This window comes from Nipponia nippon, unplaced genomic scaffold (genome assembly GCF_047370975.1).
Source record: "Nipponia nippon isolate SJK-2023a ecotype South Korea unplaced genomic scaffold, ASM4737097v1 scaffold_7, whole genome shotgun sequence".
NCBI lineage: Eukaryota > Metazoa > Chordata > Aves > Pelecaniformes > Threskiornithidae > Nipponia > Nipponia nippon.
This window is the reverse complement of record NW_028262391.1, coordinates 40007934-40033693: the sequence shown is the minus strand read 5'-3', so window position 1 is coordinate 40033693 and position 25760 is coordinate 40007934. Positions and strand designations below refer to the sequence as shown.

The 25760-nt window shown below is 40.8% G+C and overlaps 1 protein-coding gene and 1 long non-coding RNA gene across 3 annotated transcripts; one reads left to right on the top strand and one right to left on the bottom strand.

Moving 5' to 3' along the window:
• Positions 1-1611: 1611 nt before the first annotated feature.
• On the bottom strand, positions 1612-20644 carry LOC148051025 (uncharacterized). 2 transcript variants are annotated; one of them, XR_015700643.1, is made up of 7 exons: positions 20532-20644; positions 12174-12241; positions 10997-11125; positions 10107-10146; positions 6113-6205; positions 5166-5311; positions 1612-2778 (listed from the first exon to the last, which is right to left on the bottom strand). It is a non-coding gene; the product is annotated as an uncharacterized LOC148051025 (long non-coding RNA). The 2 variants fall into 2 exon arrangements; XR_015700644.1 differs by lacking the exons at positions 1612-2778; positions 5166-5311; positions 6113-6205 and adding an exon at positions 7680-9735.
• Positions 20645-21022: 378 nt separating this feature from the next.
• Positions 21023-24337, top strand: UQCRFS1 (ubiquinol-cytochrome c reductase, Rieske iron-sulfur polypeptide 1). Its single transcript, XM_087740213.1, has 2 exons — positions 21023-21311; positions 23535-24337. Exons 1-2 carry the CDS (start codon positions 21101-21103, stop codon positions 24143-24145), a joined length of 822 nt encoding a protein of 273 aa, XP_087596339.1. The 5' UTR covers positions 21023-21100; the 3' UTR covers positions 24146-24337.
• The last annotated feature ends 1423 nt before the right edge of the window (positions 24338-25760 follow it).

The window sequence follows — 25760 nt, the reverse complement described above, 5'->3', positions numbered from 1 at the left end:
AGACATGTATGTTAAGAAATAAAGATGCAAGCAATTGTTCCTCCTGCTTACTATTCATTGCTCAAATACTGAAAGTCTCTTTATGAATAACGTGAATTGATGTTCTTGTCAGTAGCAACAATATTTACAGAATGTATGTTACATTAAAGAGGAAATTGAAAGTAAAGATGTGATTCCACTAAAAGAGACATTGAAACATGCAGACTATCTCACCCTTGCAAAGTCTGCTCACCTTTTGTCAAGATGTTTTCCTTAGTATTCATAAACCTTTTGTATTTGATGTTGACTATTTAAATCAGTTATTATCTGTCAAAGTGGGTCTCTGCAAACATTTGTAATATCAGAAAGAAATAAACAGCAAGTTATTATAAAGCATAACAAAAACCTGGGATTTTTCATAAACTATAGAAAATTTCCACTATTCAGCTAAGGATGTTCCTTGTGGGAAACGCAGAGAAAATGTTCCGAAAGTGAAATACAGAACTAAAACAGCTAGTCCGATTCACTAAAGTCTTTCAGTGAACCTAAGGAACTACTATAGGCTCCATTAGCATAGCAGATTAGTGCCAAATGGTATCGTTAAAATTGGCATACAGCTTATCATAGTGCAGACTACAAAGGCCCCATCAATACCAGTGAACACAAGAGGAAACCTCATCTGAATAAATGTATTTCCACAGTTTTCAAGCTGGTAGAACTATGGTGCTTAATTCCTTCCCAATATTCTGTTAAAAAAAAAAAAAAGTTCATTTTCCTTAAAGTAATTCCTGAACTCATGAAAGGAGAATGATGCATTCAGCACAGAGTTCTTAGGGTGGACAGAAAATGACCACATTTTATTATTTGCTTGGAGATCAATAAATACGCTTCTAGCCCAAGTGTTTTACACCCCCACGGCCATTGAAAATACAACCAAAACTCACAAAACTCCTAAAATCCAAATTACACTTCCTTTTCCCCCATACACAGCAGCACAATGCACCAAAACATACCACAACCAAAAAAAAAAAAACCAAAAAAACCAACCAAAAAACCACCAGAACAAAACAAAACAAAAAAACCCCAAACAAACAGTGATAATCTAGCTTTCTTTACATTATCCAAAACATCTTTTTGGGATGCTCTTTGACCAAGGGAACAAGGGAGAGAATTCCAGAGCCAGACACCTGAGAGCAGTGTATTTTGTCAGCAGTGCCCTCTCCTCTCTCAAGGAGAAACCAACCCCCTTCCTAAAGGAAGGAGGGCATCCGTTCAGGAGATTGCTGAGGAGCCTTGCACAGACTCACCATGGAGATAAAGAAGTGTAAAATAGGCCCTTTTAAACAAATATTTTGAAATTATGGACTTGCTGACACAGATCACTTAACAGAATTTACACAGTAGATGTTAACAAAGTACATCTCCAAGTAACCAACTTCCTCTACCCCAAAATACCTAAGCCAAGTACTAGAGTGTAGTAAGTAAAAGAAATCAATTAGGACAAAAAAAACCCACCCCAAAAAACCCCTCCAACAACAAAAACACAAAAGAAAAGAATAAAACAGGACACCTGGAGAAAGAGGGAAGGTGTAGTTATTATTTTATCATATTGTATTTGATCCAAAAATGCTATTTTCAAAAGACTGCTGCAAATTTTAAAAAAAAAAAAAAGAAAAAAAAGCCCAATGATGCTGAATATATGCAGTAGGGGCCACGCACGAATGGAGAGATGATGCCTTTAACAGGTTTTTCTGTTATGGTTACATTCAAAGCAGACAATTATGCAAATAAAAAGGAGGAAAACTCTGTAGAGGAAAATACTTCTCTCTCACAGGAATGAAAATGAAAACAGTATTAATCATATGGCTCTGGAGAATTTGGTATTAAGCACTACTAGTGACAAAAGATAAAAAACAATAATTTAAATGCATTTCAACTGTCATATACATCCATTAATATTCTTTTCTCTCAAATTTTACATTTCTCATTTCTTTCCTCAATGAAATAGGAAAATGGCCTACGAGGAGGGATGGAAGGCACAGAGAGCAAATCAAATGGAATTGCAACAGGTAGGTAAAAAGCAAGCCATGCTTCAAGCCAAGACAGCTTTTTGAATGGATTTATATTATTGCATAACTGAAGTACGGTGCCATGATTTTCTACAGATTTGCTGAGGAGTATATTCCCAAAGCCAAAAGGAAAATGCACAGTTACCCAGAAAATATCATAAGAAATTGTCCTAATTTGTCCGTAATAATGACGTTGTCATGCTACAAATGCAAAAATTTGTATTTTTCAGTGAAAACACACTTTTTTTGTTGTGTTTGTTTTGGTTTGTTTTTTAAGTATGCCTCAAAACTTCATGCTTTTCAGCAGACAGTTTCCAAAATTGGCATCGGCAGGCTCATACATCTCATGGCAATACTTGGTAAACCAGACGGATGCCTAAGACACTTTCCCTTTGGGTTGAGAAACAGAACATAATTTTCTTCTAACTGGACAGTGAAACGATGCACAAGTCAAATGGTAGGGTATCTGCAGTCAATGCAAGAAACAAGAGAGCAACAGTGGAAAAATCATGCCACTTTTTTATAATAAATCTCAAATGGAGAGTCAAACTTCTCTTAATTAGAGGGACAATTAAAATACCATCCAGAGCTGAAGGTTCAAACCCCCTTTTGTATGAAACGGTTGACAAATATACTCCAGTAAAAATGCCGTTCTGTTCCTGCCAGCACTTCTGACAATGCTGTTATGGACTTCTACCTTTCTCCTCTTCAGTTCCTCAAGCAAGGTGTTCTGTATCAAAATCAAGGCAGATATCTATACATATTCTCTCTCGCCATCAGCCCTGCCAATACATCTAGACATGTGCATCAGTAGCATTCATTCTGCACACCGAATCTGGCCCTTGTTCACATCTCGTGTTCAAATCATGCCCTCATTAATCCTCTGATATCTCATCCCTTTCACTTTATCCATATAGATACGTGTGACTGAACATATTGTCTCCTTCATGCACTGCTCTTAAAGTTATACTGTAAATTCTCTATAGCCATCTCCCTTTCATATGCTGCTCGCTGGCCCTTGTATTTCAATGAACCTATTTATCCAACAGAACTGGTACAGTGGCCTTTCTCAAAACTTACCTGAAATCCCCAGTGACCAGAAATCTGTATAGTGACATGTATTTGGAAAAGAGGTTTTCCAGGACTTTTTGTACAGCCTGAGTAAAAACTGGATGTTGCCCAAGAACAGTTCTTGCAACAGAGAACACAATCACCAATTTAGGAATGTGTTTCTGTTTTATCAAACCCGATATCTGCTTTATAAAAATATGATTCCCCTCCTACCAAGCTGCTGACCGATATATTCTGTTTCTTTTCACTGAAACTTAGTATCATGCTGTGTTTTCATGTTGAGATGAAAATTGGAAAATAGGTTTACAGGTTTATTCTGTCGTCTTGACTGTTTTTTCCTTGTGATATTTTAATCCACTTTCCATACTTTCAACATTAACAACTTCTGACAAACTTTTCTTCTCCCATGAAGATAACATCCTCATAAATGACCTTACACTATGTCTGAGGCTTGGAACATGAATTTATTTCCTTTTATCACTTTGTACTAAAAAGGAAGAAAATGAACCATTATTAAAAAGGGCTTTTCTCCCCTCCTTTTTAATTCTCCTTAGGAATAACAGTTTCTTTTCCTTTTATCTTTTCATTCTGAACTACGGGTATAGTCCTATCATATCACTTGCTGATGCCTTTCAGCATAATATTTCAGCTCAAATGCATTCCTTAAATCAATGAACTAAATTAGTACCTGCAGGCAGAATAAATTAAATAAAATGTACAATAATACAATTCTTACATATTTTCATCTGTGCAAAAACATTAATATTCTGTGCCTCACATTCAAATAAACAATTTTATCCCACTAAAATGAAATATCTGTATTTTCTATTTTTTTCTTTACTTAGTAAAAATTAAGATTTTTTGAATGACAGTATTCCAAGAGAAAAGGTAATAATCCATTTTCCCACAGAGAAAACGAAGGCAGAGGATTCTCATTTACATTTTAAAGAATTGTACCACTTACAAAAAATACTGGTTTTCTACAACTGAAAAGTGAATTTCTTTCTTTACCCACAGAACAAAACAAAATCAACGGTGGAAAAAGCGATCTGCGTTGTTTCACGCATACGTTCCTGCTATTGGTGTGGTATTTTTAGGAGCAAGAATTTTGTACGCATCCTGGTCTCTGCTTAAAATATGAGTAAGGATTTGAATTTCTGATAAATAGAGCTATCCACAAGAAGCAAGGCTGAGCACACATACACATTTAAAATGAGACACTGAATATTCAGTAACAACATTGTCATCTGCGATTATTCTAGATAAAATTAGGATTTGCATCAGTTCTTATTGTTAAGTGTTCCGCATCACCTCCAACATCCTTGCTTATAGATTCTGAGCTACGTGTTATGAACCTTTCCCAGTTGACCCACAACAAAAAAAAAGCATCTCAAGATGTAAAGTAAAGGTCAAACTGCATTAGAAATTCCTTAGATAAATAAATTGTGAAAATGAGCCTTCTGACAACTGCTATTTCCATAGCATCAACAATCTAATCTGTGTGATAGCCATAAATCCAAGAGGAATTATTTTAGGAAGTAATAAGGTTGCATTAGTGCTGTGAATAGCATGCACCCACTAGGTCTAGATCAGGCAGTAGTCCCAAAGGATACTCCACTGTTCCCTCTCTCTTCCTCCAAATTATCTAAAGGGAAACGGGTTTATGCATCTCCCAGAATTCATTTTTCCTTTGAAAAATAAGGAAAGATAGGGAATACAGAACAAAAATAAGAAAAGCTTTCAGACTTGCTTTCCTTTGCTCCTTTCTGCCTAAAGTCTACCTAATTACCTTATTCAGCCCCAGCCTCTAAGCACCTCATGATTTTTCATGTATTAACAAGGCACATTTCAGATGAGGCACAGAGGCAAAGCAATTTGCCCAAGCTGCCTGCAAGCCTACAGGTTTCTCAAATTCCAGCCTAATGCCATACCCAAGAGGCCATCCCCTGGCTTTGCAATAGCTAAGAACCCAGGGTGTTTTTCAAATGTTCACTGTAAGTTTCATTTTAGCATAGCTAATGTTGCCTGCAAGAGAACTCATCTTACGTGAGAGCGTGGGGAATCTTCTGCTGACAAACTCAGCTGATGGTAGCTCTTCAGAGTCCTCTGATAGTATGTCCATGGACAGCCAGAGACTCCCTGCTGGGTATCAGCAACATTCACCACCCTGCTGCCAAACAGGGCCTGGTGTACTGAAAGAAATCAGAAAATACGTCCTGGCCAAAATTAAATCAATGGCAAACACCTGTTCACTGGCAGGCCCTAGATTAAACCTCACACCTGGAAGACCTTCCTTCTGAATAGAAAAAAGACAGTGCTTGTGATAAGCTATTTTTTAAGTTTTGGTGGTGGTAGTCTTTTCAAAGACCTGTGGAAGCATCTACTAATTTCAGATGATGTCACATATAGAAAGTGAGTGAGCGCACTTTTTTTTCCCTAGGATTTGAAACAGACTAAAAAGAAAAATTATTTCCTTTTATTTTTTAATTAGAATTGCCCGCTCCCCAGCAGGTGGAAGGACAGTGCCTGCAGGAGCTTTTTTTGTTGGCTAAAAACTTGGTTTATATAATCAGCATGTTAATTAGTGAGCTCTTTGCTATTAAAAGGAACTCATTACTGCTATATTTTGCTGATTGATCCATACTCATGAAGCAATTCAAAAATGTAAAAAGCATTTTGTGAACCACTTAGAATAAAATCTTCAATATGAATATTGAGAAAATGTAACTGACAGTTGTCTTTGACTAAACTCCAATCTATAATTCTCTAGCAGTTCAAGCAAATCTACATGGAACTGGACCTTAAGTCACACATTGTTCTCCGTTACTTGTCAGATTTCCTTTGCAAGGGATGGGGCCTGTTGGATCAAGTAAATACCTCAGATTCTGCGACACTTTCACAGGTGATCTTGCAATCAGACAAACAAAGCAACAAAGTTCCTACACAAGTAGTTGTAGAGTCATTGGATTCCCCTGGATGACCCTACAACTTACAGCAATGCTGCTCTTTTCCGTCAGGGCTCCTGGGAGGCTTTCCATGTCCATGAAGTCCTATTAGTCACATGGAGAGATAGCCTTCTGAGAAGCCTTTTGAAAAGAAAATCACCTTTACTCAAAATTAATGATTAGCATGGATCTGAAACTGTTACAGAATGAGTTACTTTCAACTTTGTGCTCTCTGCCAAGTTTTCTCATGCTTCAAAAAGAACTGATAAATTATCCAACAATTTATAACATTGAAATGCAAGGAGGAAGGAGAAGAATGAGGGAGAGGTGACAAGAGGGTGGACACATGTCAACTGTTCAAAGAATTTCCCTTATTCAGGGAAATCTCAAGTGAAATTCTGCCTCCAATGAAGTCAACATACAACTCAATGAGCTCAACAGTGCCCATATTTCAGCCTTGACCGACCAGCTTGAACTCCATCCTCTAGTGCTTCTAATAAGCAGTCTGTTCCTTTCTCCCTGGCCAGCTCAGGTGCCACTTCATTTCCAAACTAGCTGTGGCTCTGAGACTGACCCCATTCCTTTAGGCATTAAAAAAAAATTGATTCTCCCATCACCACAGCAATCCAATCTGGTATTTATAGGCTCCACTACAGTGCCAAATCATTTTACAAACTGAAAGGACATCACCAGTAACTGAAATGGATACTTTTTTTTGACAGGGATCATAAGTAACTATGGCTGGCCCAATTCACCCACTATTAAAGTAAAAAGCAGACTTCAGTGAGAGCTGGGTCAGGCCCTAAAATCATGCAGCATGGTCACACAGTGTTTACAACAGGAAGGGAGACAGCTCAGACATTCATGAGAATCATGGTAGCTCACCATCCTGGAGGGCATGAGGACAATCGTATCACTGTTCATATACATTTGTGTAAATTTGATGGGCACTTTATGTGGACGAGTGATCTCCACGATTTATTCAGATAATTTTCATTCTGTCCTCCCACAGACACACTCTCTTGCCAGCATTAAGATTACTGATGTGCTGTTTCAGAGCAATTCCTTTAAGATAATACGTTTCAATATTTAAAGTTCTATTTCCCTACTCTGTTCCTTCCCGTTTCCATATTTTGAAAAGGAAAGGATTACGCTATTTCACCCTTTGCTCTTGTTTTTTTAGTGCATTAAGTATTTTTAGGCTCTTCTTTCTTTCCACAAAAATGAGTGCTTATAACATTCATTTTGCTTTAAGAAATTTATTCTCACTTTCAGGCTGTGGAAACAACTCTTACTGAATATTATTTTTATCTTTCTTGGAGATGGGTGATTTATTTTTAATTGCTTCTTTAGGTCAGGATGCTGCTTACCAGTGTGCCTACATTTACTGTGTTCATTAATTTAAGCTTTTTTAAAAAGTAATATGTCAAATCACTTTTTTCTCCTGGAAAGGGAAGTCATGGTAGATAGTGAGATCAATTATTAATCAGCATTAACTGAAGGTAAAAAAAACCAAGAAGCATCTTAAAGACTCAAGTGCTCTTGAGTCAATGAATTTATACCAGATCATACTTTTCCAGCAGAAGTTCTCCTAGGAAATTAAAGCACAGGGAGATGGAGGTCTAAGTCCTCAGAGCTACTGAGGTCCTTTATTTTTATTTCAAGGCAAAAAAAACCCCACTTAAAATTAAAAACAAAGAAGGAAAAAAGAAAACAAGAGAAAGAAAAAGAACAATCTCCAAGGTTACACAAAGATGCACATGAAAACAAAGACCACAGCCAGCTTTTCCAAATATTAAGCCCCAGTTAATCCAAATCTGTCTGCCCATCCCCTCAAAGTTAATAAATGAATACAGTCATAGAAGTACAGGATCCTAAAGCCACCAGAATAAATTGTATCATCTGCAGATTTCAGTAGATGCAAGTAAATACACCCTTTGTTATTTCCTGCATTTTAATTGAACAAATATGAAAAAAGTACATGCAAAAACCCTGGAAAAAACCCACTGCATCTCAATCCTACATATTTATTACATGGATCATAGGGGAGAGCTCATAAACATCCATAAACCGATTTATAGCCTCTTCAGCTAAGAAGCAGTGTATTGAAAAAAAGCCAGTCCAGAACTGCCTTGAAAATGAGATTCAGTGATCTTGTATTCACTATGTTTTATGTAAAGCATAAAACTAGCTTTTAACTCTAACTGATAACATTACTTTTGTCTTTTTATCCTGTATTTGGGAAAGTAAATTTGGACTTAATATTATCAGACTACTGCTGAACTTTCTACCAGAGAATAAAGTCAGTTTACAGACAAGAGTTCATCCATTTCTATAAATAAATAAATAAAAATTAGTGTAACAAATAACAATTGGGAATTAAACTCTCCTAACAGATTAATTCTAACTTTGCATAACTAATGTTCAAACTCAGATATGCTACCATCAGCAAACTCTGAGTGGAGTCACCACGCATGTACCCTGCGAGGAGTCCCCCATTTCACACTTGCAGTGAAATCGCTGCCCCAGGCGGTGCCGCGTGCGCAGCTCTGCACCCAGCTATGGTCAGGCTGCTTCACACCAAGGTAATGGTCGCTACAACAGCCTGTCCCTGATAGCAGACTCTGCGGTGTGTCAGATGCCCGAGAAAAGAGTGCACAAACCGTGCTGAAACTTTTCTCGATAAAGATCATCTTTCGCTTTGAAGTACAGCATCAAACCTAGAAATGCAGCCACTTGTAATCCTGGGATGTGCTGCTGAGCACCAACCCTTTGCCATCACTTCCATTTCCCCAAGATCTGCTTCAGATCAGATCCCTGGAATCCTATGATTTGTCAGTCCTCATCTGTCTACTATTATCTCCTGATTTATTATATTTTTAAAACTAAAGTAGTGGGGGCTTGTTTGTTCGAACCAAAGACAAGGCTGTTAGGGAATCAGGGTGACCCCATTTTAGCAATGTAATCAGAATTAATTTCCTCTCTCTTTTGTCCAGTTCTTTTCCTGCCCTTCAAGAGCTTACCAGGACATGCTTCCATGCAATATATTGCTTTACTTTCCTTTCCATTTTAGTCAGTTTGATGCCATAGGCAGTTTTCAACTGGACGAATCGTGTTTTCTTATTTTTCTAGGAAACCTGGTCAAGTAGGTTCTACAGGATCCACGGTTTTATTCCAGTTTCTCAGCATACCTTCTGTCCCCCTCAGACTATCTTTTTTTGCTTGTCTTAACTGCTGTTTGTCTAGTAACAGGCAAGTCCCATCCCTTCCTTAGAAAATGTCACTCATGGACCTTCATTGCTGTATGAACCAAATATCTGAATATGAACCACTTTGAGAAGCCTGTGGGCTTAGGCCTGTACTAATACTTCTGTGACCTACTCATTGCTCCAGGCAGTACTAGGAAAGAAAGGGGATATGATACGAAACCTAGATGAGAGTAACACAGAAAGAGGAAATCATAAGCTACAGCAGCATCATTGATCTGTGTAAGAAAATGCAAACTGAGAGCACATGAAATGCATTTTCCTGGAACCACTCTTTCCAGGAATTGAAAGCAGAGAGTGAGACCACAGAGCAGCAGAGAAAAGTCAGCTGAAGAGTCCTGCTTCTCTGGGAACAACAAGCAGGTCATTCTTCTGAAGATGTTAGGGAGCAGTATGTGAGTCCAGCTGATAAAAGGAGATTAAGGAAAAAAATCAGTAAATGAGAAGTTTTCCGTATGTCCACACACAGGAAGCAACCAGAAAAAAACATTGCAAAAAATGGCTCACCTCCTAAGTACCAGATGTTAACTTTGTGCCAGCAGTCTTGTTTTCTTAATAACTAATTTATTCATTACTCCAGACTAAAGTAACTTTTACTACCAAATGAGTCTACACTGTCAGCTGAACTGATTTCCTCTTTTATCAAAGAGTTTTTAACTCATGGACCTGACCTTGTGGACAGAAGTCAATCTGTACCAATGGGCTGAGTGTCAGAGCTGTCCCCACTGTGGCTGACAAAGACAGCGCTAATGTGACCACTAGGAGCTGTAGCTTACTTTGGGGAGGTGTTCCAGTACGGCACTCTGCTCAATTTTCCTGCAAAGACAAACCCGAGAAAAACATTTCAATGAGGCTTATGCTGCTGTTGAAGAACCAAACAGCATCACCCTGTTCACACTTTTAAAAGCTTCTCTGCTTATAGTGTCCCCAGAGTGAAATTCTGGAAACATAAAGCAGCATTTTAAAATCCCCAGTTTTCCCTGTAACCAGCATCCTTGCACATACTTGCTGCGTCTGGCAAAACATTGGCTAAACTGAGCTTAGACAGAATACAAGACAGCTTTTTTGCTCTGAAGTATTATTTATTTTAAATTTAGATAAGGAATAAATTATTGCTAGTCCTGCTACACTATGTTCATGCTGTTCTTTTCATGCTATTTTTGATACTAAAGAAGGTCGTGCTATTTTTTTAAGATTTTATATGGGGGCATGAAGGTGCCCCACATAAGCTAATGATGGCAAATGGGATTCGTGGAACTGAGAGCTTTAACTCTACACTGCTTTCATTCTGGACTGTAAACTGCCTGCCAACATTTCGCCTGCTCCTTTGGCACCTCTTTATACTCTTAATTTTCAGGGCAGGTAGTAATATATTCCTTTGGAAACATGACACAGCTTGTACGGTCTACTTTTTGAGCAACCCTTGCAACAGTAGCAACTCCTCTCCTTACCCTACATAAAACTCATGAAAAATGGGCTCATAATCAATTACTAACATTTCTCTTATATTGTATTATCCATTTTACATAGCAAGGCAGCTTCCAAGTGCATCAGTCTTATTTTAAGAAAGCCAGCAACTTTTTGCACGGAAAGGCCATAATATAGAATTAGTGACATGCCTCAGTGAAGGATACTTTGGAAACTAGACCCTTTTATAATGTATTACCTTTTGTCTCTTCAGACTTCAGTACACAAGTGAAAATTTCAGATTTCTTCTCTCCTCAGAAAGTATTTGTCTTCATCACAATGCCATGACACCACTTGTCACTGTTCAGCATAACTGCAGTAACTAAGCCTATTTCAAAAGAAAGAGACATGAAAGAGACTGTAGCAGTATAGAAAGAAAAGAGAACTAACATGAATGGAAAGCCAGTACCAGGCCTCCTTGTTCTAGCTAGTACAATTAGTATTTAATGCTAATAATTCAGATCTCAGTAAGACACACATAGTTACCGCTAACATTAACACAGGCTCCAATAACACAGGATAAAATCTGCCTCCATTTACATAACCACTGCAAACTTCACCCTTTTTCACCTCCCTTCACAGATAACCCCACACCAATATCATTAAACTAATTTATATCCCTGGATGGAGAAAAGCAAAAATGCTTCTGCAATTTTCCACTTCCTTTGAATGAGCTCTCAGTCATAATCTATGTTTTTATTCATGTTAACATACTTTGCTAAATTTATAAGGATATGTGTTTCAATAACTGAAATCAGTGTATTTACTCTCGATTGCACTGTTCATTTCAGAGTAGTTGTTTATGTAACTGAACAAGCATTCCACAGAAACTTGTGACAACCAAGATTATCACCTGACCCCCTGAGATTACCCACAGAGACCCACTCACTGAACTGTTTTGGAAGTTGAGTTCAGCAAATTGAGAAAAATATTTGCATATTCACTGACACAGGAGGTACCTTCTACTTGCATGGGCATGCAGTGGCTTTGTACAATAAAATCAACATTTCCTGTATCTACTGAAAAACTCGTGTCCTAGTAGCCCACTGACCTATTTAACAGACTCATTGCACAGTTACACTTTGATCACCCACCACATACCTACATCTTCTTCCTTCGCCTGTGACTTCCTATGATAGATCTATAATCTGCAGTAGAATCATTTGATATGAATCTCTAAATGACCTTGTATGACCTTTTACTTTCTACTACTAAATTTCATCCCAACTTTTAAAGTTTTGTAATTCTTTTCATATTATATTCTGATTTTTTCCCTGAGAATGCTTTGTAAATTTGCCTCAGCAGACTTCATTAGTATATGTCTACTTCTTGCACCAAAGGTCAGTAAAAATATGAAAATATGAAATATAACTAACCTGAAAACTTGGAGGAACTCCACTGGGAACCATTAGGAACAGCCTCAGTAGCACGATTATTCTCCTAACTATACATAAAAAGACAGGAAAAGGCTCTTATTTATCATTTCTATATAGAAGGACAGAAAATAAAGGCATTGCATATAAAAAACAACAAGCAGATAATAAAAAAAAAATCTTTTGCATTATAGGCATGTTTCCACAAGCTACTGTTGAAGCAAGTGCTTAGTAATAGTCACATGAACATTTAGATGATTAAGACTACAGCGTGCCATTAGCTCAATTCAGGCACACGTTATACACGTCTGGTTCCCAATTCCCTGAGGCACACAGAGATCAATACCACAGTTTGAGGCCAGGGCCAGCTTTTTTTCTCAGCACGATATTTTTAAACTAGATGCTCCTAACAGTAACACAGATCTGCAGCAATCCAGCTGAAACCAAGGGAGATACATATGTTGCAAACCAGTTAAAATTTATTTTAGAATCAAGTCCTACAATTCAACTTAAGCATTCAGATGAGAAAAGGCTACAGGCAAAGTCTCTGTACACCTATTATAAGGGGGAGGAAAGGGAAAAAGTTATGACATGTGGACACTTTCATTGCATTAGCTCTTAATGGTATGGCTCTTTACTGCCAAAAGCTCCAAGTATTACAAAAAGCTCTTACTTTACCATTATCTGCTTCATGCTGGTTTTAAGCTGGTTAGAAGCCAAGGTCCAGCAACCTTGCATCAGGGAAAAGCTTACAGGAGAGTCTAATGATGATCAAGATCTGTACTATACGCCATGAAATTGAGAAAAAGTTATTTCCTTTGTCACTCTTTTTATGTTGCCCTTCTTATTCTGCCACTTCACCCAAGACAGGTTCCACAGCAGCATATGCATACACATGCAGTAGCAGGTAAGATTTTTTGGCCCTGCGTCAAGCAGCATGCTTAGCTCTGGTGCTACTATTCCTACTCCTGCCTTTCTTAGTCCTCGAAAGTGGTCTGTTCTGACTAATCAATAATTTAGGGCCCTCTGAAATGTTATAAATGCTCTATTTTTTAACATTTATGCTTATTCGTGCAACTATGAGAGATCTGTTAGCACTGAAAGAAGGGCAAGTTGTTCCAGCATGTACCGCTAAAGCTTGAAATAACACCTGGGTTTTGACCAACAGAAACCATGGCAGTGCCGTTCAGCAGACTGGAGAAGAGACAGTCACTCCAAACCTCTTTCTGTCTACAGCTGTGGAGAGAGTTCCTCCCTCACTCCACACAAACATTGTCAGCTGGGCGCCAGACACAAGATGCAGTTCTTCAGATAGATTAATTGTAATAAATACGCAAGCAAGCAAGGGAAGTTTGGATTCTCCTTTGTAAAGCTTTTCAATTTTTAGTCAAAGTGGTCATGAAGTTGAAAACAGTTTGGTTTGGGTTCCACCTGCAGGTATCCTAAAAAGCAAAGAATATGTAGTAGTGGAGGCCAGCTGTGAGTCAAACACGTGCCCTTCAAGACGTAAAAGTATTGGGGATTTTTCAGGAAATGTGAAGAGAAAAAGCACCAGAAAAGGAGAAAACATTTTCCCTCAAACCGACGTTTGTACTAGCTGTCCTTAATGATGCTCCAGGCAACTTCATTTAGCCTTCAGCTGCTGCCTTGCCAAGCAGCCTTTGATGTTGCCCCAGGCAATTATCATCTAGCCTTTGGCTTCTGCTTGGATGGACACCTTTTGTTGCCATTTCTGATTTGTGTGATCAGATCTTATCAATTTCACATATACATGACTCTTTTTGTCCATCTGGACAGTTATGTAAACCTTTGACGTAATCTTAGGCTTGATCTTTTTATTTTTATTTAATTCACTTCAGTGGCTTTATTTGCTTTCCTCTCTATAATAGACTCAGAAAATTCCATTCTTCCTGCCCGGTGGAATGCCTCATCTGCTTTGATTTTTCTATTTGTCTTTGGGCGGGGAGGAGAAATACACTTTCTTTGTATTTATCTCATTTTATACTCAAAATGTTGAGTGCATGTCTGCTAGAGCCAGATACTCCATGTCCTTCTGCTCAAGGCAATACATCTTGGCCGTATCAAGCAGGGATGTAAGAGATTTAGAATAAGATGGCTGCTAAAGCTGTGAACTCCTGCCTATTACTCCCGCATTAATAGAAAGAGTAGTAAAAAGCTGCCGTCAGATTTCTTCTTTGCTTGTGACACTTTAACTTCTTTCTTCCTCAACTGGGAAAAAGCTGAATTTAGATTAGACTGTAGCAGTAAGGTGTCATCATTTCAACTAATATGGGGAGTGGGAGAGGAATGTTTGACCAAGGGAACGTTAGAAGATTTTTTTCTCATTTTTACTGTCCACTTCTGATCCTCACTTTTCACATTCCTTTTTGATCACATCTTGTGACTTTTCAAAGCGATAGGCCAACTTCAAAGAACAATAATGTCTAAATATCAAAATTTTAATATCAATTCTAATATCAAATTTTAACCTTAACCAAACTGTATTGCATACACAAATCTTCAAATCTATTTATTTATTTACCACACCAGAAAACAGAAATCACTGTAATGAGCGCTAATGCTGCAGAGGAACTAACTGCAGACGTTTGGAGCCACTCTAGCAGTAGGGTGCTCTTATCTAAATAGGCAACAAACTGGAAGGCCTCATCTAATGCCTGCAGGCTGCAGACCCCGAAACACACCACTACATTAAAGATACATCCCGTGTTTTGGAAAGTTTACACAGGAAAATTACAACATAGCTAAACAAACAAAGATTACCATTAAATAAAAAAGTATGAAGTACTGTTGCTAGAAACAACTTTTAAAGGAAAGGCTATATAGTGGAAAGAAAGCAGGAAACTCTTCCGTTTTAACTTCTAGAAACTTGCCCTTGCTCAGTGCACTCCCAGTTTGTACATCCGTGCTCAGCAACGGCACCATGCAGGCCCCAGAGCCGGGTGCTGCCATCAGCCCCACTCTACAGGCCAGGGCAGCAATGTTTGGACTGTATTTCACAAGAATATCTAAACGCTTCTAAGCAAGCAGCTTTCCCTCGCTCGTTAGTAAACACACTAACGTGAACGTCTGCATGTTACAGTCACAGAGTCACTGCGGGTGGAAGGGACCTTTTGCGATCAGCTAGTCCCAGTCCCACCCCCCTGGCTCAAGCAGGGTCAGCAAGAGCAGGCTGTCCAGGACTGTGTCCAGTTGGGTTTTGAATATCTCCACAGATGGAGACTCCACAACCTCTCTGAGCAACCTGCTCCTGCATACAGCTGGACTGTGTTACACCATCTGCACTCTCCCATCTTAGAGACATGAGATCATGCAACAGGACTAGAGGCGGGGGGCGCGGATCACCCAGGCCACGTGGCACTTGTTCTCAGTCATCCTCTACAGCACAGCATGATAAACCTCATCTTCCAGCGTGATGAAGCAGGGCATACCTGCTTTACCAACAACGCTCCGCAAGTCAAGTTTGGTGGTTTGTGTTTGGTTGGTTTTTTTTTTTTTCTTTCTGAATAATCGTATTCAGGAAGAAACAAAATTATCATCAATGCAAAACCAAAAAGCAAACGCAAACCCTGAAGTCTCAAGCTCAGTAGCACTGACTTTTCAGAGCATAAAAATAATGCAAGATAGCAAAGAACTCAAAAAAAAGAAAACTTTCTGGTAAGATCAAATTGCCTGGGGTGACCAAGACTTTAGCAAGAAACCAGTAAAGTTCTTCAGTTAATATCTGAAGAAAACATAAACACAAGAATAAAATACTATGTAAAGAAAGGCACCGAAGCACCACTGCACATGCCCCAAAGCATTATAACAATACACTGCAACTATTTCATAATACAGCAACCCTGACATCTTATAGCTTTTGTATTAATGCAAATCAACTTTTAATTTACTTTAAAATGACAAGAGCATTAAGCAGTATAAATTTTCATACGGCTAACACTCTTGTGAATGCCCAAAAGCAATTGCAGAGGTCTGTTTAGATGGTTTACACAATACTATATTGGCATTTAACTTTCAGATTTGGCTAGAAAAGACTTGCTCAGTATTGATGCTCCGGAACATAAGCCGAACAGCAGTTCTCAAAGAAACACCTAAACACTGGAACATGCTTAGTCATTTTAAAATTAAAATTGAACTTACTCTTTTTTGGACTCTGATAACAGAATATGGAGCCTTTTATGACGAGGTATTTTCATGTTTTAATCATCTTCGGATCACACTGTAATTTGAAATCACTCTTATATCTTTAAAAACTTTACAGCCATGTTTTCCAAAAAAATCATGACTGCCTCATTTTGTCAAAAATCTCTGGAAGTAGCAAGCACATTTTGCCAAACATCTCTGGGAATAGCACCCAGTCAGAACACTCTATCATCGGGATGAGGCCACATCTGCCCCATCCCAAACAGCGGAGCTGGGTTACCAAATTCAAAACTTACATCACTGTCAAAGCCCAGAATCCTTAAAAAAACCCACAAAACAACAAAAAATCCCCCAAACCCACAACTAGTAACAAACTCTTCTACAAATACTAGCTCAGATCCTCAGTCTCATGGTGAAACACCGAATACCTACAGCATACTAATATCTGATGGTCTTAGTAGAAACTCCTCTTGCCCTGTTAGAACTTGTTTGGTTCTGATCAGATCTTTACTGTGATCATGATGACTTTGCATTCTGTTAAAGAATGGAGAACATGTTTCTGTAGCTCTTTTCCTCTGAAATGAAATAATGGTTGTAAAACTTGTGCTGTTAAAATGCGTCTTCCTGGTTTTCTCTCCCCCGCTTGAATATTGTTTATTTCCACCCGTACATTGATTCATACCCCCAGCAGTTTCTACAAATTACCTTTCCTCTAGAATATTATTATGGTGTCCTATAATTACTACATCGCTACTAACTATAGTTACCAACAGTACAGTGTGCTGACTTGGGTAAATCATTACCTACCCAGGCTTAGACGTCACAAACTTGCTGGGAAAGAAATAAATTATAGATCAATACTGCTGGAACTGGAATGATCCAACCCACTTAATTAGAACTACCATATTTCCGTACATTTCAGACAACAGTTAAAAAGATTCAGTGAATACTTCCGTGAAAAAGTCAAACCCTTACATAAATCTTAATAAGGCCAGTCCCTAAACTACCACTCCACAGAGACAGGTTTTTTAATGCACAGTCATAAAATAATTTAGTACTAACACCACCAGCAACAGCTGAATTTCAAAACAATAGCTCCTTATACAGCTGGTATGAAGCATGAAAGCTTCACAGCCTTGCACGAATGGACTGTGTTGACTAGCTGAGAAATTGTGGTTAGATTTCTAGAAGATGGTTTAGCTCAAATATCTTCACAACATATCTCTGTGTCAAGTTTATCCTGCGTTTTGGGAAAATTTTAGAAGCCTGAACTAGTTAAAAGGCTTAACTGGAGCAGGTATGCACCTACTAGCGTATCCACCTAGTACCGAACTAAATCTTACCATTGGAAGCTGTGACAAGTCAAGCGTGAGACTGATGCTACGAAGTAAAATAAATTTGGGAAAAAACCCAAACCCACAGAGATTTATTTATTCACCCTAGTTCTTAGTGGAAGAATGGATCTTTCCTGTAGTCCAGGATTCATCTATGTGATGCATCTATTGTCCTCTTATCCCTGCAATTAACCCGAACAAGTTATGGGTGAGAATATCATCCCAAACTGAGTGGTTGCTACAGAGAACCGGAACGTTGCCCAGAGGAAGGACTTTGTTAGAGAGCTGGGTTGCTGCTCCCAACAAGAGCCCGAGACACTCGTTCTGTTTTACAGTGCCGCTGCCTGACCAGGAGCCTGTCTGTACGTCACGGCTGTAGCTCTGCGGAGGCAGCCAACAGCTTCCCTGTGGCAAAGGGAGGAAAGACTACTATGGCATTCTGCCTTCTTGTCTCTTAAAAGTGCTGCCCTTCCTCAGTGTGAACGGCCTCTATCTGCCAAGATTCATTTTATGAACTGAACTACCACCTCCAGAATAGCCCGTGGGAGCAGACTTGGTTTTAATTTGCCTGGAGGATGTCATTTGCTGCTTGTTGCACAGGGGAAGGAGCTGACAGCAGCATTGTTTCGTTTCGGATTATTTTTCAGTGCAATGAAAAGGGTGAAATCACACACATTATCTAATTAAAGAAACCAAACATACAAATGAATTGATATTTCTGTCTTGCACGCTGCTAGCACATAATCTTTGACGATATACTTCTAAATACAAAAAAAAACCCCAATTTTATTCCCCTTTAAGAAGCTCCACAGAGTAATAACATCAACAATTTTAGGACTACCTTGGCAGGTCAAGCCAAATCTATTGCTGTCTATCAGACCAGATGTAGGGTATTCTTAACAGAAGAAATATTTAAATCTACCAAAATACTTTCTTTAGTATTAATTTAATGTTTTTAAATACTTTGATTTGCCTGTGTCTGCACAGGCAGAAGCAGTGCGCATGGCCAGAAAAAAAAATAATCCTAGAAATAGAGCTTTTTATTTAGCTTTTTGCTACTCAAAAATATAGCAGGAACTTTTGGAAAAGAATCTGTTCTATCTTCAGGAAAGCAACTTTGTACATTCTTTGCAAATAATCAAAATACTTCGAAGATACCCAAAAAGTACTGAAATTTCTGCCCTTAATGGAAAAACAAGTTATGTGGGAGAGGAGAGGGTAGGGTTTTTTTATGCTAACTGCGCAAATCTAAAGGTGCAACGATACACGAGCTTCCCGTACTGTTCACAGAGCAGAATAAAACTCATCTGAGTGAAGATAAAAACTGGACTCAAGCGTTTGCATCTCAGCCTGCGTTTGTGATTGGGAACGGAAAAAATATATTTTTGGCAATAATTACAGCTGCCGTGGTCCTTCACCCTCCTAATCGCTGCTGGTAAGAATGAGTTTCTGGAGAACTCTCTGACTTCCCCAGCAGTCTGAGCTCCCGACTGAACATGCTGACGAGCAGAGGAAAACACTGAAGCTGTGGCAGCTGGAGGCTGCCTGCAGAAACGTGGTTATGAACATAACAAGTGTATCGTAAAACCTGCTTTGTATTTTTCAAACTTGATGTAAAATCTATCACTCGCCAATTTCCTATGACAAGCTGAAAAAATTTAAGTTTTTTTCCCACTTTACAACTGATCCAGCAGGACGACGAAAAGACAAAAAATTAAACAGATAAGCTAAGGAAAAAGAAACAAAGAAATAAAAAGGGGCAAAAATCCTACACTGCACAAGGAATAGGAGAAATAATAAAGGGCGTGTGTTATCCCAGAAGTGGCACGGTTTTCTTTCAAGTAATGTTGCTGAATAGTATTTACACACCCCCAAATCTCATTGTAAGAGTAGCAAGGGAAGAAAACATGTTAACCCCTCCAAGGTGTTTTGGGATCACAGTGCTCTGTTTAAAGGAATCCGTGTCCTGCAGGAAAGGCACAGGACCGCTGACGTGTCCCCGCAGTGCTTCCTGAACCCCTCTTCGAAACGTTCTGAAGTTCAATGACTTAAATTTGCTTGCAAGTTATCGTCAGAGGTATTCTAGGATGGGATTTCAATATACTTACTGTCCTTCCAAAATATTAAGCAGAAATACCTCACAAAACAAAGAATTACAGTAAAAGAGAAAAAAAAAATATGTTTGTAATAGTGCTTAACTGCTTTGTATGAAATAGGATAACGCCAAGAAGAGGAAAAATCACCAACCAAAGCACTTTGTGTGAACAGACCTCCTTGGCGTGCTGAACGCAAAACCGACTCTGGGGTCAACGGCACTGACAAGACGGCTACGAGCTCCGCCGGCCAGCCCGGCCCTGGCAGGAGGCCGGCCCAGGTGGGAGAAGCCCCATCACCACCCACCCTGCTCTAACTGGAACAGCGGGGAAGCCGGGGGTTCGGGCCCGGGAACCCTTAGCGGGAGCGCGAGATGAAACTCATCCCTGGGACACAGCGCGCAGGGACGTTTCAGACAGTCGCTTCTGGAAAGCAAGGAACGGCCACGTATCGGGGATAATCCGATGCAGAATTCGTTTCCTGGTAACACCTAAAACTCAGCACAGATCAAGACCCTTTAGCACTTGACACTGTACACAGTTGCTGAAAGCACTCTTCACCCTCAAGGCCCGATTGCTAGAGCAGGTAACGCAGCCAAGCTTTTGGAGGAAAAAAGGCACTTTGAGATCAAAAAAAGAAGTTTGGAAGATGAAAGCTTAAGAACAGAGCAAGGAATTAAGACCAATTCTGACAGTTCCAGGCTCAGAGACAGACAGTCCTATCGTGCCAAGGGAAAACGCTGCGACTGTCTCTGCCTGCCTGCCAGCCTCACCACATCAAAGCCGCACGAGGCTTGTTACGTATCACAACCCTGTACACCCGCTGCGTCATCCACCCGCCGTATTCCCTTTTCCACAGGCTCCACCAGATCCAGCCTGATGTCAGCCCCACGATTTCACGGTCCCATTTTGCGTCACTGGAGGGGGGCGTTCCCGACCGCTCCTCCCGGCCCCTCCCGCCAGCAGAGCGCTTGTGTCAGGCGGTTCCCGCTCGCAGCCCCGCGCTCCAGGGGCCGCCTCGGCCCGGGAGCTCCCGCAGCCGCCACTTTCGCGGGGCTCCCTCTCCCCCGCCGGGCGGCCGCGGTGACAGCGGCTCCCCGGGAACGGGCACCCCGGCGCGGCAGCGCCAGCCCCGCCTCAGCGCTGCCACTGTATCACCGGGCAGCGCTCGCAGCTGCCGCACCACCCCCCGCCCCGTGACGTGTAACACTATCCCCGCCCTGCGCTGCCGTGACGCCGCCACCGCGCGACAGCGTGCCGGCGTGACGCCGGCGCGCGTGCGCAGTCTCCCGCCGCCGGGAAGGTCGCAGCGGTGACCGGCCCAGCAGCCGCCGCCGCCGCCATGTTGTCCGTGGCCGCCCGCTCCGGGCCCTTCGCGCCCTACCTGTCGGCCGCGGCGCACGCCGTGCCCGGCCCGCTGAAGCCGCTGGCGCCGGCGGCGGCGCGTCGGGCCGAGAAGGTGCCGCTGGACCTGAAGCGGCCTCTGCTCTGCCGGGAGTCGATGAGCGGCCGGTCGGCCCGGGGGGGCCTCGTCGCCGGCGCCAGCCTCAACGGTGCGGGCCGGGGGTCGGGTGGCCGCGGGCCGGGCCCTGGGGGAGCCGCTCGGGGCGGGGCGGGCGGCGGCCGCGTCCCGCCGGCTGAGGGGGCGGCGGCCGGGCCCAGGGGCCGGCCGCCCCCCGAGGCGGGACGGGGGCTCAGGCGGCCAGCGCCGGGGCGCCGCACGACCGCGGGCGGCGAGCAGGGGGTGCTGCCGCCTCCCGCAGCGCTCCTCGGGCACCGCTCGGCCTGCGGCGGGGAGAGGGGCCCGGCCGCAGCGGCCGGCCAGGGTGCCCTGGGCGCTGGAGGTCCGGCCGGGCGGGCGGGGGCAAGCAGAGGCGGGAGTCAGGTGAGAGGTTCTGGCTTTTGCTGCTTTTTTTTGTTTTTTTAAATACACGATTCCAAGTTGTCATCGTCAGGGCAAGATGCGTTTATGACTACAGAGCTAAGGGCACTTGACAGCCTGCTTCCTTTCGGTGACTCTCGGGTAGGTATTAATTGTGCAGGTGGGAAGGTGCAGGAAAATTCTGTCTAGTTCAATAAGGTACTTAGCTGAGGGGCATCAAAGCAGAGATGTGCAGCGGGAACACACGGTGTGGTTTACTGTTGCAGAAAAACAGCTCTAACAGTGAATTCACTATGTCAAAACCCTCGGTTTCCTCTTTTGAAATTCCTGTATTTCCCCCCTGTTCATGCAGTGGTCGGAAAGCATCAGCCAGGTAACGTTAGCCCCAGGTCGTTCTTGCAGACCCAGACTTCCAGCCAAAGGGCAGTCGTTCTCCATGGAACAGACTGATTTGCGTTTCATGGAGAACTGCCGCCCTTATCTGCTGACGCTGGGCACGTAGCGACAGTTTGCTTCGTACTTCATGTAAGTCTTGGAGATGGCAGTGCCTTCTGGAAGATGCTCTGTAGTGAGTAGAACATACATACATACTTCACCTGATCCTCAACTGTAAAGGATATGTTCAGGTGAAAATTCTACAAATCTGTAACTAATGTAGCCGACATTTAGTCTTATTCTTTGTTTTAATTAACATCAAGCATGCTTTTCACTGAATATAAGGAATTTTTAGAAGTTAATCGTATTGCTTGTTACTAAATGTGAAATATTTTAAGTCTTGATACTGAAATAAATTAGTAAGGTTTACTATCTCAGAATTTTGAATTTCAGTTTAATTTCTCTGCAGTTCAAATCCTACAGCAAATACCTTCTCTATGTTGAGTTACTTGTAAATAAACGTAAATATTTTCCCCATTATATTGCACATAAATCCCTGAGAGTTATTTTAAGAACTTTGAGAGAATGGGTTTTATTAACCTCTGTTAACTTTGTGTCAACTGCTAGAAAAAAATAAAGACTAAATAGTTCTTTTTGAATAACAGAGGTTGCACTTCGGGAAGTAATTTGTTCGGTCTTTGGCACGTTCTTTGGCTTATAGATTCTTATTGAGGGAAGCAGCTTGCTTTTGCTGGAGAAACGAATGGAAGGCCTCCTAGTTAGCCGTTGCATCTTGTTAGTTTAGCACAGAGGTTTGACGTGGGAATCCCACTTGAAAAGCTTGGGAACTGGACAGTTACTAGCTTTATCCCTAAATCTGTGAAGTGAGCCTGGCAAATGGGGACTGGAGGTTTTAAAATTATTTACCAGGGCAGTTAGGTTTGACAACAGTTTAATATAAAGGGGGATGCCTGATAAGTGCATTTTTAATCTTAAAAATGCTTAACCACACACTTAAGATTATTAAAGGCATGGAAGTTACTTAAGTCAAAGGAGAGCACAAAAGTGTTAAGCTACAGATGTGCAAACTTTACTAAATCAAATTTCTTCATAGCAATTTTTTTCAGGGAAACATTTGAATGGAAAACTGGGTCTGTCTTGTCTTAGCTAGTCATGGTGTCCTGCAGGAGTTTTTCCTTGAAATCTTCTGAAAAAACAGTTTGCTTTAAACCCAGAACTTCTCACAGATTTTTCTGCACCCTTATCAGGCTTTGTGTAATCTTCAAAGAATAGGTAAAACAGTTTCAGAAATCACCTGTTCATCTAAAGAAAATACCTTCTGGAAACCATTTTCCTACAACTTCAAATTGAAATGTATAATTAGCGGAATCCTACGCGGACTTCGGAGTAACTTTTACCCATTATTCCAAAAATGCAATTAAAAAAGTATAACTTAAAATACATCGTAATATTTTTTTTTATCAGAAAGTGTTGTCATTTCATATTCTTTTTCTTGCAGCACCTGCCAGCGTTCGTTGCATCCATAATGACGTCGCAGTACCTGACTTCTCTGCCTATCGTCGTCAAGATGTGCTAGATGCCACCACGTCTTCTCAAAGCAGCAGCGAAGCTAGAAAAGGGTTTTCCTACCTGGTGACTGCAACGACATGCGTAGCAACTGCATATGCTGCTAAGAATGTTGTCACCCAGTTTATTTCCAGCCTGAGTGCCTCTGCTGATGTGCTAGCGCTGTCAAAGATTGAGATCAAGTTATCTGACATTCCAGAAGGCAAGAACATGGCTTTCAAGTGGCGAGGGAAGCCCCTTTTTGTGCGTCACAGAACCCAGGCAGAGATTAATCAGGAAGCTGCAGTTGATTTGTCTAAACTGAGGGATCCACAGCATGACTTAGACAGAGTAAAGAAACCAGAATGGGTCATATTAGTAGGTGTCTGCACTCACCTTGGTTGTGTACCCATTGCCAACTCCGGAGATTTTGGCGGTTATTACTGCCCTTGCCATGGGTCCCATTACGATGCCTCTGGCAGAATCAGGAAAGGTCCCGCTCCCTATAACCTTGAGGTTCCGACTTACCAGTTCCTTGGTGACGATGTAGTGGTTGTTGGCTGAGTAATGAGGTGCTTGCTCACTGTCATGTTCCTGTGAATGTACACGCAAAAGGGTTAACTGAGATTCTGGAATACTGTCAAACCAGATGATCCTGAAAACATATTAGCTGTCTAGATTCTCAACCAGAAGTATGTTTGAATACTTCTCTGTGTTCAATTTTAATAAAAACTTGGAGTGAGCACTTGTTCCTGACTTACAATAGCGTGTATTTATTTGTGTACTGACTTGGAGTGTGTCTAGTGAAAGAGATCCTACAGCACACCTAGAGTATGTTTATGGAGCCCTTCTGAAGGGCTGCTGATTCAAGATAGACACTGAACTACAAAACCATTCTTTCCTTAATGCCACATATTTTTTGTATTTTTTTTGTTTTTTACTGCATGATGGGAAGAAAAAATCTTGCTATGAACTTCTAACAGTGTTTGGAGTAAGTTTCGATATAGAATCCTATGAGATGTAATCCTTTTTCTTCCGGTGTATTTTTCGTTTGTTTGTTTTCAAAGGAAGTAAAGGAAAAAGAGTAAAAACCTACTTAGAAAGACAACTTCCACATTCTGCAGAGGCAGCTTATAATTGTTCACCTAGAATGGTAGCATTTTAATTCTGTGATGATGTGGACAAAAATAAGCATGTCATGTTAGAATTAAAAAATGATTTTTTACTTGCAGATAAGGCTTGATCTTACACATATCTAAACATCAAGATCAGGTGCTTAGGACACTGGAAAATTCATGACACGTTTCCAAAAGAAGTTGAGAAGGAAGTAAAAAGGGAAATCCAAGTCTTACAGAGGGTGAAAAATAAATTGTAGGAGCCACTCAGTCTGGACTAATCCCTAATGTTAGACACCGCAAAAGGTTGTGTTGCCATCTGAGATATTTTAAGACTCAATGATGTGTGTGAAAATTATCATTTCATATTGCCTATAGGCTAAGCTCAATAAAGGCCAAAACTTTGAAACCTCTCTTACTTTATGCTGACTCTGAAGGCGTGGAGAAACAACTGCAGCCTGAAATAGATCTTTTAACCAGTATCGCTCCTGCCAGTACAAAACAAAGCTAACAATTAATTGCCTACAATACATGAGGAGAAACAAGATTTGCTGTTTTCAGAACAAAATAAAAAAAAAAAACAGCAGCAAACTATCTTGTCATTCCTGTTTGTTTCCCATTCTTTACTGCTGTTCTGTGAATGCTTCTGCCTTGCACTGCATTAATGTGCTCATCCAGTTGCAAAGCAGAAAATACAATCCTTAGAATTCCCTGCGCCTGGGAAGTTTAGCCTCACATATACCTCATGTAAAGCGATGATGACAACTGGGTTAAAGCTGAAGTTTTAAATAGGATTAGTTGGAATATTGATGTATATAGCTCACCTGTCCTCAGACAATTCAGCGAAAAAGAGACCATAGCTGACCACTACAGAAGTTGTTAGGTATGCATTTTACACCATTCCATAAATTTGACCTTTACACCTTATCACTATGTCCGCAAAAACATTCTCAAGAACTTTTTTTGGTACAGCAAATCATGCTAAACCAGTACTGAAACATGAGCCAGCAGTGTGCTGAGGTGGCCAAGAGGGCCAATGGCACCCTGGCTTGTATCGGGAATAG